Here is a 20,077-nt window from a genome sequence, read left to right as displayed (position 1 = left end):
GGGAGCAGGAATTGCTTGAGTCTGACCTTGTGCAAGAGGATTTCAGTGAGAAAAGAGTTGGAAGAGTATATGAGGTGAAATTAACTGAATGGTACTTGATAGAAAACACAGGAAAAGGATGAAACACGGTGTGAGCATGATTCTACCCAAGAAGAAGAAGGAATATGGTGGGGAAAGGATGCTGGATGATTTCCCCATGGAGCTACACGATGGCTCAGGAAAGGTTAGTGCTGATCTAGAGCCGGACAGGGAATAATGAATGGCCTTGGAGTTTTCAAGTGATCAGGCAGCATGTGATCAGACTTTCAGAGGTGTTGGCAATTCAGATTGTGCCTTAATATACCTAGGTGTTTCTATAAAACACAGAATTTGTATTATTTTACCATATTCTGACCGTTTTTGTTTGTTGTTGGTGTATTACACAAATCTTACAGATTCCTAAAGAAGGAGATTCTGAAACCCTTGCCTTTGGTATTAAAAGATGTCAAGTACTCCCCCTTCCCTCCTTCTCTTCTTTCTTTAGCTTTCTTTCATTAACTGACTCTGACCAAATCACTTCATTCTTTGGGTCCCTGATTATTATTATTTTTAAATCTCTAAACGACAACACTGAACTAGATCATCTATCCCTTCCATTTCTAAAAACTTGATTATGAAACTTTCCAAAATGACAAAACACAGCAATCACGAGGACGAGCCCTAATAATATTGGCCAAATTAAATAGCTGTGGTTTCCCAAAAAGTTACTTCTAAATATCACAGATGTTTCAGTTACCCCCTTTTTTCCCCTAGAACTAGTTGATCTCTCTACTCTCAGAGCTGTTACGAGGGCACTGAGATTTACGTAGAAAAAGTGGTGCGGGAAGCGCGGGATTTTCACACAGCATTTCACAGATTTTCACATCAGCAAAACTGTAAGCTCCTATCTCCTTGACTCAAAAAATCTGGAGAGCCACACGTAGATAAAACCTTATCTTTCCGCTCTTGAGTTCCCCCTCCTGGGCTTTAGATGCATTGACCGGCATAAGATTCGGCCCCTTAACTGCTGAGCCTAACACCCTTCGCGTTCGCTGGGCGCCCGGCTGACCCGTGGGGTCTGCGGTTTCCCGCGAGAGGTGGGCGCGGGCGGGAAAGCGGGGCCGCCACACTTCCGGTGGCAGGGTCAGGCGCTCGCCACACTTCCTGTTGATGCGGCTCCGCTGAGGGCTGGGCCGAGAGGAGGGCCGGTGGGCGGGTGGCGGCGGTCACTCACTGGCCAGGCGTGGGCGCACGCGGGGCCGCCCTGGGCACAGAGCGTCGTCCGCCTCGTCGCCTGAGCCTCGAGCACCCTCGGCCGCCGCGTCACCTGCCCTCCGTGCTTCCGTCCGGCCCTCGGCCCCGCCGCGCGGCACCATGCCCGCCGTGGACAAGCTCCTGCTAGAGGAGGCGTTGCAGGACAGCCCCCAGGTACCTCCCGCCGCCCGGGTCCCCCTCGCCCGAGGGCTTGAGGCCGAGGAGGCCCTTCCAGCCCCGGGGTGGAGGCTGGGAGTACGCCGGGCCCCTCGGGGGCGAAGAGGGGGCGGGCCCGGCCCTATGTCTTGAGTCCGGGATGCTCCGGGAGCCGGCATCCCTCAGGCAGAGCTGGAGACGCCGGGAAAGCTCCCCGCGGCCGGAGTCTTTGTGTCCCGACCCCTTTCCAAACTCAGCTGAAACCGAGGCTGCTCGGCCTACGCTTGGGCTCCACCAAGTGCCCCGGGCAAATCATCTTTTTTTGCCTCAGCTTTGTCGTAAGATAGGAAGAATAATTGTACCTGCCTCCTAGAGTTGTTAGAATTAAATAAGGAAATGCCTGTCAAGTTGTTCGTGGGCAATGCCTGGTACAGAATAAGAAGTCAGTCTTACTTATTATCATTACTACTACTGATATGATGGGACCTGGTGGATTTAGGACCAGAGTGGGATGCAGAGAGCCTAGACCTCTTCCCCAGCGGTGCCAGACCTCCCCTTGGCCCTGTTTTCCCATTCGTGAAGAGGAAATTACAATACCTGCCCTATTTGCCGCACAGGGGAACTTCATTAGCGAGCGCACCCGAGATGAGAATCAAGTCCTTTGAGCTCTGCAGATGAAAGCTGGTGTGTAAATGTAGTAAACGAGTGCAGAATGACATTAGTTCATAAGTCAGTGCACCTTTCCCCAGGGAACCTTTGTTCTCCTTCATTAACATTTCCCCAGCTTCATATCTGCCCTAGAGGCTCTGCATCCTTGGGTTATTTAAATACCTCTCTTTATTCCCTAGTATCTCAACTCTTGAAAAATTAGAGTAAGAGTAACCTGTTTTCCTTTCACCGTTTCTCTTCCCTTTGTGCTTCCTTTCCATTTTCTTCTTAGTGAATTGTGCCTCCCCAGGATGATCCCTTGATGGACTTACCAACACCCACTCTGCATCTCTCCAGTTCAGAATTAGTAGTCAAAAGGACTGTGTGCTTAGTTGCCTTGTGCCCGTTTCTTTGTAATCTTCTTTACATAGGCAAGTAAGAAAGTGTAAGCAAGCTGTGATTTTTTTTTTTTCTTTAATTGTTATCGGCTGGTCTGATTGACTTCTCAAAGGCCTCTCTGAAGTCTCTAAGCTTCTGGCATTTTAATGGGATCAAAGCCCTGGGTAGAAGTCATTTTGTCCATCCTCACACCTGTTGCGTGGGATCTGAACATAGTATTGTGGAGTTTCTAATGAGATATCACTTTGAACAGGGATTTCCACTTGCTTTGTAGTTGGAGAAACTGAGATGCAAAGATATATTGCTTTCCTAACTGAACATGGTGACGGCTGAGCCAGGTTAGAGAAGTGGCACTAACTGATTCTCCATGTTGCCCTCACCGAGGAGTTACATTCGGAATTTTTGGCTCTCACATCAATGAATAGACACTGGTTCTGAGTTGTTTACAGGATGTGCTCAGCTGTGAGGTAGGAGACAGCGGACTGGCAAACGAGTCAGGACACTTGGGTCCTAATTGTGGCTCTAACACTAACTTATCATTTGATTTGGGCAAGTCACTCATCCCCATCCTGTGACTGGCTGGGTTTTCTCATCTGCAGAATGAGGGTCACGGAGCGGGTAATATTTAAGGGGCTTACAATTCTGTCATATCTGCATGATTTATAACTGAGCTTGTATGAGGAAGAAGAGGTTAAGAGGCATTGTCATTTCTCTTTAATGTTCCTCTTTACGTAGGGAATTTGTCATTGCTTTTGAGACGTGGGTGTCACCCTGTGAGGGTTCTTGGTGAGGTTTGAATGGAAGCAAACTACCAGGAAGGTCTTTGATAACCATCAGAGCATATTTAGCACTCTTGTATGGGGTATGTGCCTAATGCAGCTTTACTGCCAAGGAGATTCATAGACTTGTAACTGGAAGGAATCTAATCCAGCTCCTTAGTTTTATCTGTAAAGAATAAAACCAGTAGCAAACACCTGTGCCATACATGCATTTTTATGTGCCAGGCACTGTTCTCAGTGCTTTACATATGTTATCTAATCCTTTCAACAGTCTTTTGAAGTAGGTCCTCTATTAAAATTACCAAGGAGCTGAGAAGTTAAATAACTTGCTCCCAAGATTATACATTATCAAGTGGCAGAGCCGGGATTGGAACCCAGGCAGTCTGCCTATGTTGTTCAAGTTAGCCCAGCTGCCTAGCACCTGTCTTTTCTGTCATCAGTGACCTAAAATGTTTCACTAAAAGGAAGTGATCTTAAGAAACCATCTATTGTTTGTTTCCTCTTGTTTTATGTAGGGTATTTATGAGGGTTGCTCCAGTAACCTGGCTGCAAAGGATTCATTAAATGAACACAAAAGCTTTTATAGTTGAGCTCAGTGACCCAAGAAGAGCTGAATAGCAGTTGACTGACCTTATACACATCTATTCATGCCCTTTTCAGTTCACAGTGCTGCACAGTGTATTATAAGACTAGTCTTTGTGCATACGTGTTTTATTTCTGGTTACCTCTGGTGTATGAAAGACGAAACATTTTAAGGATTAAGGTACTTGTCTCCACTGCTGTTTGCGAGCCTCTGTTCCTCGCTAGGTGCTGCTAGCTGCTGGGAACATAATGACAAATAAGATAAGAGTGCCTTCCCTCCGCTAGTTCACAGTCTGTTCTGGGAGACAGATAAGGAAAGCAGCAGTTGCAGTACTGTGTGAATGCTGCTGTGATAGGAACACAAATGCTGCTTTGAGCTGCTGCAGCTCGCACCTCTCCAGGGGCTTATTCCCTTTCCTGTAAGTAGTGTGCTTTTGAGATAAAGTGTAGCACTGTTGCTTGCTGTTTTGTTACGATATTTGTTTATTTCCTTTGCAGTTGGCAGAGCTGAAGCACAGAGAATTTAAAGATTAGGTTCTGAGATTATTCAGTGGGAGGTCCAGCTGGGAAACCAGGCCTTTTTTAACTCAAGCAGGATGCCTCAAAACATTACCTGGTGGTTTTGTCTTCATTGTGGAGGGCTTTTGTCCTGCTGTACTCTTTGTTTATGATACATTTTCCTTTCAGTAGGCTTGGTTCTACTGAGACATTTCTCTCCCTCTCCCACACTGTGGGAATAAGAGTTTTAATTGTTTTTACCTTAAAAAATATATATATGTATAATATTTATACTTATATATGATAAATATTAAAACATTTAAAATATATTTAAATATATATAAAATATACACGTGTGTGTGCGTGTGTATATTTTACAATCACAGCTGTTAAAATTGTGCCATTATATAACTAGATGCTATTCTTAGGAGTGAAAAATGTCTAGGACTAGTTTATTAGATGACACGCAGTTTCTTTATTCTAAGATAGAGGGTAATGTGGAGCTAAGGCTAAGGTGTTTGGTTTCGTTTTTCTGTCCATGCATACTCTTGAGAGTGTAGGGTAGTAGAAAAAGGACGGAATTTAAATCTTGATTCTGCAGGTTACTCAACCTCTCTGAGTTTGTGTTTCAACATGTGTAAAATTAGAATAAAAATAGTTGCTTAATTCTTATGAAGAATAAATAACATATGTAAAGTATCTTCATGCCTGCATATTATAGTAACTCCATAAATGATTGCTGTTACTGTCTTTATAAGTGATATGCACCAATGTCTTTCGGAATTTTTGGGAAACTTTCGAGCAACTGGTATACCTTTGCCTGGTCCTTGGTCTTATTCCTTCTTTAGGTCTCAGAACATTCCTGTTCTTCCAAATATAAGTTTAAGCAGATGCGGAGCTGATAAATGTGGATATTAAAACAGTGTCTGAGATAGCAGGGTATCTTTTTTTTCAAGGATGATCATGGCCTAGTTAAGTTAGAAAGGGAAGACGGGAGTGTTTTTGTCAGTTCTAATGGATGTCATGGTAAACATGTTCAGAATATAAAGAAAAAAAAACTTGTGATGTAGTTTTGGCAGTTATCACAGGTGAGAGCATGACAGTAGGATGACCCAAGAGAAGTCAGCTCCAAGCAGTCTGCATCCTGCCTCCAGACAGGATGGTGGGCTGTGGGCCAAAGAGCATGCCCACTGTTGAGACCCACCTTTGCTAGGTGGTGGATGCAGCCTCTTGTGGTGGAGAAAGCATGGCCATTGGTACCAGCCAGACCTGGGTTTACATCCCAACCCTGCTGCTTCCCAGCTGTGGGAGGTTGAGCAAGTTTCTTAACCTTGATGAGCCTCAGTTTCATCATCTCTAAAATGGGATTAATGTGACTGTGGTGTCTACCTCATAAAGTTGTCGGAAGGATTAAATGAAGTAATATTTAGTGCTCAGAACAGTGTTGGACACATAGGAAGTACAGAGTAAATGGTAATTTTAGTTTTCTTTCTACTCTCTTTATGGAGGACATTTATACAAGCCTTCTCTTTTCATCCTGTGGCTCATTTTCCATTCTATATATTTTATTTCTAAGAGTATTAAAAACAATAAATAGGACTCAACTAAATGGACATCGTAGTATTTAAAAAATTAAATATCCTCAATCCAGTTGTATCACTCTTTTTCATTCTCTTAGATATAATGTTATGGCAAAGAACGGAACCAGAATCATCATAAACATTGAAGGACTCCTCCAGCATTGGCACCACGAATACCAAAAGATTCTCTCCTATTAGATGACATTTATAGATAGCTATGTAGATAATAGTGTTGCTTTAGTGTTGAAATGAAATCATACATGTGAAACCCTTAGTGTCCAACATGTTATAAGCAAAGTTCATTATCTTCTTCATAATCAGTATCGTCTGCTATCACTGTGTATTAGGCACTGGTAGGCACTTTATGTAATTCATTACCTCTAGTGTTCCCTGCAAATTAGTGTTAGAGCCTGAATTTGGACCCAGGATTGACACGGTCCCAAGGGGATCCCATATCCTTTGAGAGGCCCCAGTAGACTGTAAGCTCCTGGAGAACAGAGTTGGTCTGATCACCTTTGAATCTCAGATCCCAACACAATGTTTCATCAAATATTGGATGAAGGCGGAAGTATATACATGAATGAATGTAGAGTGATAGACCAATCACTGTAGGTTCTCAAAACGTCTTTTAACAATCTTTTTTTTTTCAAATAGTATATTTTAAAGAGATGTAATAAAGAATTCTAAACCGATGTTTTTCACCTACTCACTGACATCCATTAATGGATTATGAGATCCAGTGGGTCACATTCATGATTTTTGTTTTGTTTGTTCTGATCCTTCTGTTGATAAGAATTGGTACTGAAGAGAGTACATTGGTCTGAGAGCAGGTATTTTTAGCCTTAAAGACCTCGGGCAAAACCAGGATAAGCATGTACTACTGTGAAGTCCACCAGAGTTTGTCAACAATATCAAAGGTAGAATGATTCAAACGTCGGGGTTCCTCTTCCAGTTTATTGGGGGTGCTTTTGGGTCAGTTATTATTCTCTTACCTGAGACAGGTTAGAAAAAGAAAGAAGGAATTGAAATTCATTTGCAGGAAAATAATGAACCTTAATGGATTGTTCTTTGTAAGGTGCCTTTGGTATCATCTCATTAAAGACATTTCTATAGCTTACTCTCCATTCTATGCCTAATGGGTTATTTTCTGAAATATAGATCCCATTATCACTAATGTAGTATTTTAAATTCCCACTGTGCTGGAGACATTAACAAAAGTCCCTTGAATAGATATGGTCTCTTATGTGGTCCCTTGATACTTCTTTAGACACCATCCAATATATAAATATTTCTTTAGTGCTCAGCGTATCAGGCACTACGCATGAAAATGGTAGGAAATACCTTTCATCTAAGACATTGCTCAGCTGCTCTCGAAGCACTGAGTAGTCTTCCCAAAGGAACTGAGCTAGCATTCTTAAGTTGCTATTTGAGTTTTGTGCCCAGAGCTTCCACTGGTGGGCCCATGGTACATGAAATTTCCTGGTCATGAGTTTGAAAATTGGTTGAATAGAATATGACGAAAGACATGGAGCCTGACTGTAGTATCTTAAGTGGAAAGAATGACACACCCCTGCAAGACGTCCAAGATTGCAGAAAACTGGACAGATGGTTAACTGCTGTGATGATGAAGTGCTGGGTGACCACACCCCAGGTATACACACAGGCCAGCCATTGAGTTCAGTTTATGGGCTTGAAGGGAGAGACTGCCCTTTTTAACACTTATTTTATTGGATGGACTTTACTGGTACTTAGGTGGAGGCTAAAGTCGAGACAGGTAATAGCCCTCGAGTCTTCTTAACCCTTTAAAAATTGGCTTTCTTTCCCTGGCCCCGATACTCAAACTGTATTCAGTTTGCCCTCGCAATGTAGTCTAAAGGATTAGAAAAGGAGTTCTGAATTAAAGCTCTAGGAATCAGCTTATATTAGTATTAGCAATAAAAAAGTAAAGCCAGACAACAGACATCTTCCCGCCCCATATCTCTGTGTGCGTGTGTTTGTTTTACCTCCATTGTAACTTTTCCACTTAGAAATAAAATTGACCTCTTTTCTTGCAGACTCGCTCTTTACTGAGTGTATTTGAAGAAGATGCTGGCACTCTCACGGATTATACCAACCAGCTGCTCCAGGCGATGCAGCGCGTCTACGGAGCCCAGGTATCCTCCTGCCCCCTCACCTGGAGAGGAGCAGAGTGGGAGCTCTCTGCCCACCTTGAACTTCTCTCAGGAGGTTGAGAGATTTGAGTCAGAACACCACCATTTAAACTTTTGAAATAAAATCACAATTGTTTTTCTCTTCTGTTCACCTCAAAAAACTGAGAACAGTTTGTTTTCACAGCTTAAGAAATAGGGTAACTTTTCTGTAACTAGTAGACCCAGTAGAAAGGTACCACATAACTGCTTTTTAATTTTTAAAAAAATTCTACTCCAAAGGGAAACATTTGAGTCTCCTCTTCCTCCCTGTGAAGGAGGGGGTTCAGTATTCTGAGGCATGGCTCTTTGTCTTTCTCATAAATGGTCAGTCTTAGATGTCAGTGTAGGCGAGTAGAGATGTTTTTTCAAGGGCTTCCTCTGAAAAGACTTGAGTCACAGTTCTGGAACTGTTGGGTGGCTTCTTTGTTTTGAGGAACAAATATCTCTGCCTTGCAAAACCATGGAAAATAAATTGCTGAGTAGCAAAAGTGAAACTTTTTAAGATCAAGAAATGCCCATGTATGTTACTTTCTAAGAGAAAACTTGTGAGTTACTTAAAAATAAAATTTGTTATGTTACACATCAAAATATTATGGCAACCGATACTTTTCATTATTGATTCCTTGCCGACTTGAGCCTGTATCTGTTAATATGTTCCTTTTTCTCATTGACGATCTCTAAATAAATACCACATTCAGTGTATAATAATAGTATATCAATAATCATGTATACTCATTTATTTTACATAGCTCTTAATATTCATATATAATCATTTATTATCATGGTTTTGTTAATCATTCATTCATATCATATATGGGGAAAAAAACTCAGCTCTTGCCATTAGGGAGCTTACAACTGGGTTGGGAGACAGACAAAAATAATTACCAAAGAGTGTTAGAGGTGCTAGGAGAGAAGGGTCACCTAACCTGGAGGAATTGTGCTGGGCACCCAAAAGGAGGATGATTATGATAGTTGAGACTTATTGAATACTTCATAGGTTCCAGGTGCAGTTTCAGGGGCTTTTACATGTAATCATTTCACTTAAATTCCCTAACTCTGAGGTGGGTGTTGTTATTATATCTTCATTTTGTAGGTCAAGAGATTTAAGGATTCTGATGATGAATGACTTTCCAATTCCACCCCATTAATACATGGTAGAGCAAGTCAGCCTGAAGCCCAAGCCCAAACACTTAACTACTAAGCATAAGGGTGGTAGCCTGAGCTAGGGAAGTGGCAGTGGAATTGGGAAGAAGTGGATTGGTGACTGATTCTATGTGAAGGGGTTGGGTGGGTGAAGGATGAATCAAGAATGATGCCCACGTCTTTGACTTGAATAACAGGGTGCATAGTTGGGAGAATACAGGAGGAGGAGCAGGGTGTGTGTGTGTGTGTGTGTGTGTGTGTGTGTGTGTGTGTGTGGCAGTGGCAGAAATGGCAGGGATGCCAATCTTAATTCTTTCCTTTTTTTTTCTTGGTGTCATCATGGCTTGCAGGATCTTCGTTCCCTGACCAGGGATTGAACCTGGGCCCTCGGCAGTGAAAGCGCAGAGTGCTAACCACTGAACCACCAGGGAATTCCCCTTAATTCTTTCTTGAGAGGCTGATTTTGAGGTGTCCATGGGACATAAAAGTGGAGAAAGAGATCTTGTTGAAAGTTCAGATCCAGAGTTCAGGCTGGAGATCGATATTTGCAAACTACTGTATTATAGAAGTGTAACTTGATTAATTGGAACTAATTTTAACGACCAAAAGAATCATGTGCTCATTTGTGATTTTGCTCGTTTGTTTAGGTAAAACATTTAAAAACTGGTACATACTTTGTCGATTTTTTAAAAGCCCTATTTATTTCTATTATATGTTTTTGTATTTTTCACTAACTATTCAAAATTTAAGGGAACAGAAAATTTTTTACTGAGCTTATACCTGCTCTTTAGGAGTTTGAATATTGTTATTAAGTGATTTGTCTCATGTTTAAGAGTCCCAAGACTTAGGGACTGTGACTCCGCCACTCCCAAGAGTCTCTGTCCTGCCTTTCCATGTCTGTCAGAATCATTTCCTTGGAGATGTCCAGATGCTCTCTTATGCGTTTTTTTCTTTTGAGCCAGAAAACTGCATTTTGCCAAAACTAAGTGGGTCTTGCATTCCAAAAGGCTGTAACCAGCTTTTACTTCACATCACATGATCATCCCATGGGTTACTGGCAGAAGCCCTTCCTTCTGCCTCGGCATTTCCCGCAGCAGAAGCTAGCAAGAACGTCTGGCTAGTGCTGCCAACTCAGTGACAGATACAAGCAGTGGTCAGTGGCATTCAGATCGGCTGGGTCAGGGTCAGTTGTTTTTCAGGTTTATTTGAACATGTTTTGTTTCTTTTCAATTAAATTAAAAAGAAAACGTTCTAACTCCTCTTTGATCAGTTTGTTTATATGTATGTATGAGGGTGGGAAGAAAGAAAGAAAGAAAGAAAAGAGTTACCAATGTTTTCATTCAACTTTTTTCCCCAAAGTTATGTTTTCCTGGTTTTATTTAACATTCTTCCTTAAATATTTTACACCTAGACGTGTTAAATTACATTAATAGAGTTTTATAATTTCATTTTTAAAAACAGAGGCACTTAGTAATATGTTGTTTTTCATTATTATATTATTTAAACCAGATTTATGCTGCTGATAAATGATAAATGTTCATAAAAGATATTTAAAATCAGGCCATATGGTAAGTTCCTGGATTCTGATACAGTGAATACTATTTGGACCTTAGTTTTAGAAAGAGGAAGAGTAAAAAAAAACTAGAGGAAAGTTCTGTGAACAGTTTTGCTGATTTTGGCTAGTTTGGGGGAGATTTTAAATTTTATTTGGCTTAAGCAGTAGAATGAAGCTATAGGCTGTAAGCTGTTTTCAGCATTTTACAGCAGTCCCTGGTCACATCTGGTCTCCTGACTGTCAGATGTGCCTTTGCACCTGGGGGAATGGAGTACTCCATCATGGGTCATCTGAATGAAGGAAGCCGTACACACTTCTCATGCAGCAAGAGACGGCTTACTTAGAAAGCTCTGCTATCTTTCAAACTATTGACTAAACTTAAAACTTCTATAGTGTCTGAATAGATGCATGGGTATACGTATTCAGTAAAATCTGCTCAAATTTTGCATTTCATGCATTTGATATACTTGTTTTGATTCTGTATATCTACCGTAATTTTGTTTCTTTCCTAGAGAGGTTAAAATTTTAAAAAATCTTTTCGAAATGGATTTTTTAGGGTCTTACCATGAAATTTACTTACGTAATCTTACTTCTCCTCTCAGACATTGTATTGAGAAAACGGGAAGGTCAAATGATGTTCCTAGCAGTATTAGTGAAACCTGGCATCTCCTGGAACCTGTCTTTCTCCTCCAAAGGATGACAGGCCTCTGTAGTTGGTTCCTTCAGTCTGGATGGAATTTTTTATTTGTTTTGTTGATTTTTTTTTTTTAAGTACATTTTGGATGGAATTTTTCCAAGTGAGAACCGTGGTTCAGGCTCTCTCACTTCCTTTCAGCAAAGCAGGCTTACACAGACACAGTTTCATCTCTGCAGCTGCTCTGAGCCAGACCTTTGGGAGTGCAGAACTCCTGACCCTAAAATGTAAAAGCCCACATTGGAGTTGCGAGTAGTATCTTTTCAAACTGGGGTGAGACCGTGGGAGGGGATAGGAGTAAAATACTTTGAAGGGAAGATATGCATACATTTGGTATTATAAAGAAGAAAATATTTTTCTTTAGAAATGATAACATATATAGATATCAAGCTAAATAAGTTAATGTTCCCCTTGGGAAACAGAGTAGTGGGCATCCAGGAGTGTGAGCTTGTGATAGGGGAGAGAGAAGGATTTGGGAGGCAGACAGGATCAGAACTGTATATTTTAATAATAATAATATTATTAGGCACATAAACATACCACACACTAGACAAGACACTGCCTGTGTATAATTTCATTTAGCTTTCACAATAAAGGAGAGGTATTATTATTATTTTTTAAATTGTATTTATTTATTTTTTGGCTGTGTTGGGTCTTCGTTTCTGTGCGAGGGCTTTCTCCAGTTGCGGCAAGCGGGGGCCACTCCTCATCGCGATGCGCGGGCCTCTCACCATCGCAGCCTCTCCCGTTGCAGAGCACAGGCTCCAGATGCGCAGGCTCAGTAATTGTGGCTCACGGGCCCAGTTGCTCCGCGGCATGTGGGATCCTCCCAGACCAGGGCTCGAACCCATGTCCACTGCATTGGCAGGCAGACTCTCAACCACTGCACCACCAGGGAAGCCCGAGAGGTATTATTATATAAGAGAGGTTATGTAACTTGCCTGTGGTCACACAGCTGATGAGTGGCAGGAACAGAATTTGAACTCAGGTCTTTGACTCCAAAACCTTCACTCTCACTCTGAACCTCTGTGCTGTACTCTTTTGACATACTGGTCTCTAGAAATGGCAGCAGAGGCTAAGGAAGTGGGAGTCTTCAAAGGTTGTTCTTGTCACCATAGAACACCCACACTTATCAGCCTAACAGCTTTGTAGTGTGTTATGGGTGGGAGCCAGCTCCTTTTTGTATCCCAGAGTAACTTCCCTTGTTTAATTGGTTTTTATCCATAATGGTTTCAATCAGTGCATTTTAACAGCTCTCAAAAACAGTCAAATTGAGGTTTCTATGACAGGGACAGAGAAATATGTGTGTAGCTTAAGGCATTCAGGAGTAGAGAGTCCCTGAGTGGTTTCTGGAAGCAACTTCAAAGACCTGAGTTTTTGCACTTGATTTGCATGTGGGATCTACAGCCTTCCCTCATTCCAGCATTGAAGGCTTTCAGATTAGTATGGAAGATTATTCTGGGCCAGGCTCATTCATTAGGTTTGAGGTTAAGTGTGTGACCTTAGATGCATCAGATCTGAGTTCCAGTCTTGACTTGGCCACTTGCTGTGTGACCTTGGGCAAGTCACGTGATTGCCTGAGTTTCCTTATTGGTTAAACAGAGGCCATAATAATACCCACCTCATAGGTTGTTATTAGAACTAATACCTGTAAAGTATAAGATCAGTCCCTGGCACGAAGTGCTCGCTGTTAACATAACCACCTTCTAAGCCTTAGAATAATAATAGTTATGATAGCACTGTACCCTGGGACTGCTACTTGGGTTAAATAGAAGCTTGGTCCTCTGATCTTGACGTTCCTGAAGGAGCAGTCTGTACCTGCATTCCTCACTTCCTCACTGCATAGTTGATATTTGCTCCTCCGGCTCCTCAGTCTGGGCTCCATCCCCCACTGGCAGCACAGGCTGCTTAATGCCTGGTTCATAGCCTCTCTCCACCCTCCATCCCAGGCAGCACCCGATGCTATTAACAGTGCCCCCTCAAAACTGTCCTTCTTTGGTTCCTGTGACAGTGTCTGTCCCGAGTGTCTACCCACCATTCTTGATTGTTCTCCTTTCCTGGCGCCCTTTTGCTGCCTGCCCCTTAAGTCTTGGTGTTCTCCAAAATTCCACAGGAGTCCTTCTCTGGTTGGTCTCTACTCGTTTCCTGGGCAAAGTCACTTCTTCAGCAAAGCCTGGCCATTTCAGAATCTATTTCTAGCCCTCGTCTCTAGGTCCTTATTCCAAACGACTTTTGCCTATTGTCACTGTGGAGAGTGAGTTTTCAGCTCTTACCTGGGCTGTTGCAGCACCGTCCTGAGCAGTCTTTCTGCCGTCAGGGGCTTGTTTTCCCCTTCAGTCCATCCTGTACTCTCGAGCTACCACGTGCAGACCTCCCTTCCCTCCCTATCTTCACCTGCTTCCGTGGCTCCCTGTAACCACAAGGCAGAGGTAAAAACTCCTCATCAAGGCACGCAAAGCTCTTCACGAGCTGAGTTCCAGCCTACTCCTCTAGCTTCGTCTTCGGCTGTTCCAGAACGTGCCAGGCCCTCTGCACATCTCGAGACTTTGCTGCGCCCTTCCTGCTTCCAGGACTCCACGTGGACCCCTTGCCCTGGCAAATGGCCTTCCCGGCAAATGGCTTTTAAGACTGACCTCAGGTCCGAGGTGTCTGACACCTTTTCTTTCTTCCTTTTCTCCCTTCAGACCAAAGCGCCCTTCAGCCGTGTGCCCAGATGCCCTGCGCTCTTGTTGGTCAGAGCACTGAGGGACAGTGGGGGATTTTCTTTCCTCCCTGTGCACTGTGAGCTCTGAGAGCAGATTGTCTTTGTCTCCAATGGCCAGCACCTTCCGTGGCCCCTCTCAGTGTTTGATAAACAGGTGTTAAAGGAAAGACTGCATCCGGGCCACCTCGACCAGACCGTCGGCACACCCCCTCTGTGCGCTTTATTGTCCCTCCCAGATCTGTGTCCCCTTGTCATCGCCTTAGCTCGGCGCGCTGCCATCATGGGTCATCCAGTCTAGGGTCCGTTCGTCTTGGACTCCCCCTCCTTCCTCATTCACTCTAGCCTGTTGGTTTTTGCCTCAGCGATACCAGGCAGATCTCTGCTACTTTCTGGCTCGGGCTCAGCCTTTTTTCTCTCTCACTCGACTTCAGGTGGTCTCCTGACCCTCATGTCATCCTCTTTTTCCACCACAGCCATTCATGATTTTTCTTCTGCTCACATCTGACCTTGTCATTCTCCTGCCAAAGTTCCTCGGGGCTTCCCTGGTGCTGGCAGAATAATGTCAGAGTCCTCAGCAAGCGTCCCCACATGGCCCGCCCCAAACACAGCTCTCCAGCCTCTGTCCTTGCTATGTTTCTCACCACTCCCTCTGTGCGCCGCCCGCACCCACCCCCCTGGGGCTCCTGATCCAGTGCGACCCCCTGACCCCAGCTTTGCTGTAGCACTGTGATGAATGAGACTCTCAGCCACTTGGCTTTAGGTAACATTTCTGGCCAAATGTTTGGCCTAGATCAAAGCAGTGCCTACACTGTGACTTTGACTCTAGTGGATTTCCTCTGCCCCTGCTCCTGGCCTCTCCATTCCTGCCCAGAGGCCTTTGGGTGGTTTCAGGTGACAGTTGCAGTTAGCGAGCGCTCTGTGCCACCATAAGGTAAACATTCCTTTGCCCAGAGCTCAGTTTTCCTTCCGGGTTTGTTAACCACTGGTCTTTCTGCCTTGGCGCCAGCCTTGGGAATTTCTGATGAACATAGGATATTCTGTCGGTAAACCCTCCGTCAGGTTATCTCTTAAGGCTTCCTGTGAGGCACCCAATAGCATAGATAGTAACCAGAGAGCTTTTCCAGAGTGTCGGACTCTTACTCGCAGAACTCCATTTAGAATCTACATTTTAGGCCACCACGTTTGCTGGACTACAGCTAGAAAAGTATGGGATTTATGCTGATATCTGTAGCCCCTGTGAGGCCTGCTCACTGAGTACAGTACTACTAAATACAGTTTTGGACTTTGGATCAGAATAGTATGGTGTTAAGCACTTGGGCTTTAGATTTTGAGTCTGACAGATCTGAGGTGAATCGTTGCCTTGCCAGTTACTAGTTGTGTAATTATAGAGAGGTATTATCCTTTCTGAACCTTTTTCTCCTCATTTGTAAAATGAGGGTAAGAATATACCCTACCTCATAAGTGCCTTGTAAGAATTAAACGTAATAATATATAAAAAATGCTTAACAGCAATGTCAGGTCCCTAAAAAAGACTCAGTAAATGTTAGCAGCTATCTTTATTATTGTTACTGCTAATATTTACTCTTCACGCAAGTTCCAGTTTTGCAAGTCTTGTTGCAGAGATAATTAGGCAGGCTTACCTCACAGGGTGTGTATTAATTAGGTAAAGCATTTCATAAAACCTTTGTGTACAGTAGATTAAGTGTGAGTAAGATTAAAGTTGGTCTATTTTCATGTCACGTGTTCTGTATAGGAGAGGTTCATTTCTTTTCAGGGCAGTTGACAGGCCATTTTAGACATGTATTGTTTGTACCCAGTGGAATCATGCTGGTAGAACAGAATCTTGCTGCCTGAAATCACACACATCTGAAATACATAGCACTTTCAGAAAGTATTTCTAGGAGAGACCCGGCAGAGTCCACTGTACACAGGAATTTTGGAAGCACTTGTCCTTGTTGTGTGCTGTGCCCCTTCTTCCTCGGCCTCAGTGGAGTTGTGCACATGGCACATGAGTGCCCCCCATTGGCCTGGGCACAGTCGGATGCTAGCAGCTCCCTGGCAGGTGTGTCCACTACACGTGGGGTGCTTGCCAGTACCTTCTAAAGGAGAGAAGAATTCAGGTAGCCTGTGGCGCTTGCTTGTTATGAAAGCACGGAGGGTGGTTATCATATCTGTTGACCGGTCTCTTAAAGAATACAGATATGGGGGAGTAATATTTTAGACTTAGCTAAAATAAAGAAAAGAATGGACCAGAAGAGTAGAAACTGTTTCTTGAGTCTGAAGGATTGTAGCTTCATGGAGAGCCTCCTGAGGGAGCTGTGGCAGAGGACGGCTCTTTTGAGACAGTTACTGTCTAAAGCAGGATCAGTACTTTACAGCCCTTGGACTGGCCTCTTATTTTTGTAAATAAAGTTTTATTGTAACAAAGCCATACTCATTTGTTCATGAATTATTTATGGCTGCTCTTGTGTTGTGACAGAGACCGTATATCCCATAAGCCAAAAATAATTGCTATCTAGCCTTTTACAGGAGAATTTTGTCAACTCTAGCCTAAGGCAATGGCCTTCTCAGGTCTTTTCTCTTAGCAGGACTTGGGATCTTAGAGAGTAGTGTTTAAGAGTGTGGATTTTAGACAGACATGAATTCACATCCCAGCCCTGCTACTAACTAGCTGTGTGACCTTGGGCAGGTGGCCTAACATCTCTGTGCCTCCATTTCTTCTGTAAAATTGAGTTACTAATTAGAACATGCCTGACAGGGTTGTCAGAATTAAATGACATAATGCCTGGATTGCAGTTAGTTGGTATCTGGCATGCATTAAGTGCTGTGTAAATGTTAGCTGCTATTGTTAGGATGATTCTGTGGGTCTGCAAATCATAGTCTACGTGGGGCTGCCTGGGGAGGCAGATGCCAAGGTAACTTGAACAAATCCATCTTAAACGCACTGCTGCTAACTCAGAGAAGAGGAGATGGGGATTTTCTGATACAGCAGGGTAGCAGCTCAGTGAATGGGCTAAGACCCTTGTTCCCATGCGCCCTGATCTTCAAAACAGCACTGCTAAAGATGGTCAACTGGCTGTTTCCTGGCTGACTGCTTTATGCCTGTCCACCCTGTATTTTATTGCCCACCATTTGTGATGTTGCCTTACAGGGTTAGGAAGTATTTCTCCCCTCACACTATGATTCCAGGTATTGTTTAAAAACTTGAAATTTATATGAATCTTCTAACCTTGTTTGTTCCTTCATTCATCAAACATTTGTGGAGTGCCTGCTCTGTGCTAGGAATGGTTGCATGCTCCTGTCTAGATCCAGGACATAGCACTTCTGGATTTGTTTGTTTGCCCTCCTCTTGGCTTTGTGACTGCCAGCTCTGGTTGGTTTTCAAAGTGGTGGCACCCCAGTAGGATGCCAAAGCCAGGAATTATCATTATGTTTGCCTGACTTTATTCTGGGGGAGAAGAGAGAACGCCACGTTTCAGGGTCTACCGATGGCTGTTTCTTGGGGCAGATGAAGGAGGTCAGGGAACAGATTGACCAGTTATCTGCAAAGAAGGCCCAAAAAACATAGGATTAGGCTCTGATGGGTCTTGCAAAGGAGGCCCATGAAAAATAAAACAAGCTCCGGCAGAGTTCAGGCCTTACCCCTAAGGAACAGCAAACCCAGGGGAATTAGAAAGGAAGTGGAGGCCAAGGCTGGCCAGTGCCCTCCCCTTATCTGCTCCAGGTCAGACCCAGTAGCTCCCTCCCTCTCTTAGGAATACACCCTGAACCTAAAAAGAATCCTTAACTGAGCTTTAAAAACATAAGACACGTTTTCTAGGCTGGATGTGTTGATGATGGGAGGATAGTGGTAGACAGCTGCTGTGTAGCTGAAGATCAGAGGGATAAATACGAGAAGAAGAAAGTGGACAGTATTGGCCAGTGAAAAACAGCACAGAAAGGGCCTTCCCAGGCATTGTAGCTGTGCTTCTGTGTTACCGTCCATCATTACTGACCTAGTGCTATAAATTTGGTAGAATCTGACTGTGTCATAATGTTGCTTAAATTCCCACTGCACTTAAAGTCTGCAACTGGGCCATGGAGCCCCGCATGCCCTTGCTCTGCCTGTGTTGCCAGGCTTGTCTCATTTCCACGCCTTGCACCCCATGCTCCAGCTATGCCCTGCTTTATAGCTCTTCAGACAGGCAGGGTGCTTTTACATGCCTGCCCCTCCTTCTGGAAAGCTCGTCCCCATGGCTAGCTCCTGGTCTTTCTCCAGGGGTCTGCTTGAAACATCTCTTCCATGGTCTTCTTGAGGACCGTGCAGATCCTCCAGTCAGAGCTTCCTGCTGCACCCAGTATTTCCTTTGTGGTTCTCATCATGCTTGTAACTATTTTTTAGTGTCTGCTTCCCCAGTAAACCCCATGAGGGCAGGGACCACGTCTTTGTTGGAGGTTTGGCACATGTTAGTTGTTTACTACATTTGTTTACTGACTGAATGACCAGAAGGAGCATCAGTTTATAAATGATGGGGAGGAAAAAGCAAGCTTTAACCTTTTAATTTGTTTTGGTCTTGTTTTCCAAATAATTTCTGAACAAAATATTTTATTATTTTACAGATACATAAATATTATGTTTAAGTGATTCTCTGAGGTGGCATTTTTCAGTGACTGTGTATGCACTGGACAAATCTTACTTGCTTTTCTCTTCTCCCTACAGAATGAAATGTGCCTGGCTACTCAACAGCTTTCTAAGCAACTGCTGGCATATGAAGAACAGGTAACTTGATATATATATGGCATATAATGCTGTGCTTAGGACTCAAGCGGAGTTCTTATAAAGGAATTCTCTAGAGGCAACCTTTAGAGACCTTCCCTCCTTCCTTTCTTTTTTTCCACAGACCATTTCCATTTTTTCTTTTGTCTTGCCTTTTCCTATCCACTGATAAATTCTGATGATTGTACCAAAGTCTTTATGATGTATTCTTATTAGCCTACAGAAGTAATCAACTGCCCTGAGGGTTCATATTTTTCGAGGGACTACAAGTGAATCAACACTAAGAATTCCAGGAAATAAACTGAAAGATACCATTATATCTAAACAGAAGGGTGATGACCGACAAAGGAATAGCCTGGGAAGGGCGGTTGACTGCGTGGCTGGGGCAGAACAAGGGGAGAGCTCTAGTTCTCCGCAGTCAGACGCTCTGACATGATATGCTCTTGGGAGAAGAGAGGAAGTCAAGGTGGAGGGCAGGGTATTATGGGGCAATGCTATAGTGCTGAATTCCCTAGCATTCAGTTAACACCTGCCACTTTTCTTCTTTGGTCGTAGAATTTTGCTCTTGGCAAAGGCGATGAAGAAGTAATTTCTACACTCCACTGTTTTTCCAAAGTGGTGGATGAGGTAAGATAGCCACATGGCAGAATTTTATTTGATTCTTTTTTGAACTTTCTTTCATCTTTATTTTGGCCCACTTTTTATTTTTAGATATCTACTTAAATATCTGAGAAGGTATCTCAACCTTATCTTCCAAGGTTCATTTCATAAAAGAGGTTGTATGCTGTTCCATTTGTTTCTGGTTTGAGGGGAAAGGCTTTGGTATATATGAACAATAGACTGAAAGAAAGACTTCTAAGAATTCAGTTTCCTAAGGAGGGAGAATTAGTTTTTCAGGGCTGCTGTAATAAAATTACAAGTAGGTGGCCTAAAACAATAGAAGTTTATTCTCTCACAGTTCTGGAGGCCTGAAGTATGAAATCAAGTTGTTGGCAGTGCCACGTTCCCTCCAAAGTATCTAGGGGAGAATCCTTCTTTGCTTCTTCCAACTTCTGGTGACTCTGGGTGTTCCTTGGCTTGTGGCAGCATAACTCCAATCTCTGCCCCTGACTTCACATGGCC

The 20,077-nt window shown here is 43.3% G+C and overlaps 1 protein-coding gene across 5 annotated transcripts in view; it reads left to right on the top strand.

Moving 5' to 3' along the window:
• Positions 1 to 1,191: 1,191 nt before the first annotated feature.
• Positions 1,192 to 20,077, top strand: part of APPL2 (adaptor protein, phosphotyrosine interacting with PH domain and leucine zipper 2) — a 69,994-nt gene continuing 51,108 nt past the window's right edge. For all 5 annotated transcript variants that reach the window (XR_009505445.1, XR_009505444.1, XR_009505443.1 and 2 more), the window contains exons 1-4: positions 1,192 to 1,446; positions 7,969 to 8,067; positions 18,899 to 18,958; positions 19,511 to 19,582. Coding sequence is in view for 2 of the 5 variants with exons in the window: in XM_059936811.1 (XP_059792794.1) it covers positions 1,393 to 1,446; positions 7,969 to 8,067; positions 18,899 to 18,958; positions 19,511 to 19,582 (285 nt within the window). In the remaining 3 variants the exon portion in view is untranslated. The remainder of the gene's footprint in view (positions 1,447 to 7,968; positions 8,068 to 18,898; positions 18,959 to 19,510; positions 19,583 to 20,077) is intronic.

The sequence above is a fragment of the Balaenoptera ricei genome, chromosome 10, assembly GCF_028023285.1.
Source record: "Balaenoptera ricei isolate mBalRic1 chromosome 10, mBalRic1.hap2, whole genome shotgun sequence".
Taxonomy (NCBI): Eukaryota; Metazoa; Chordata; class Mammalia; order Artiodactyla; family Balaenopteridae; genus Balaenoptera; species Balaenoptera ricei.
The sequence above is the reverse complement of the archived record's forward strand: the minus strand, read 5'-3'. Positions and strand labels throughout refer to the sequence as shown.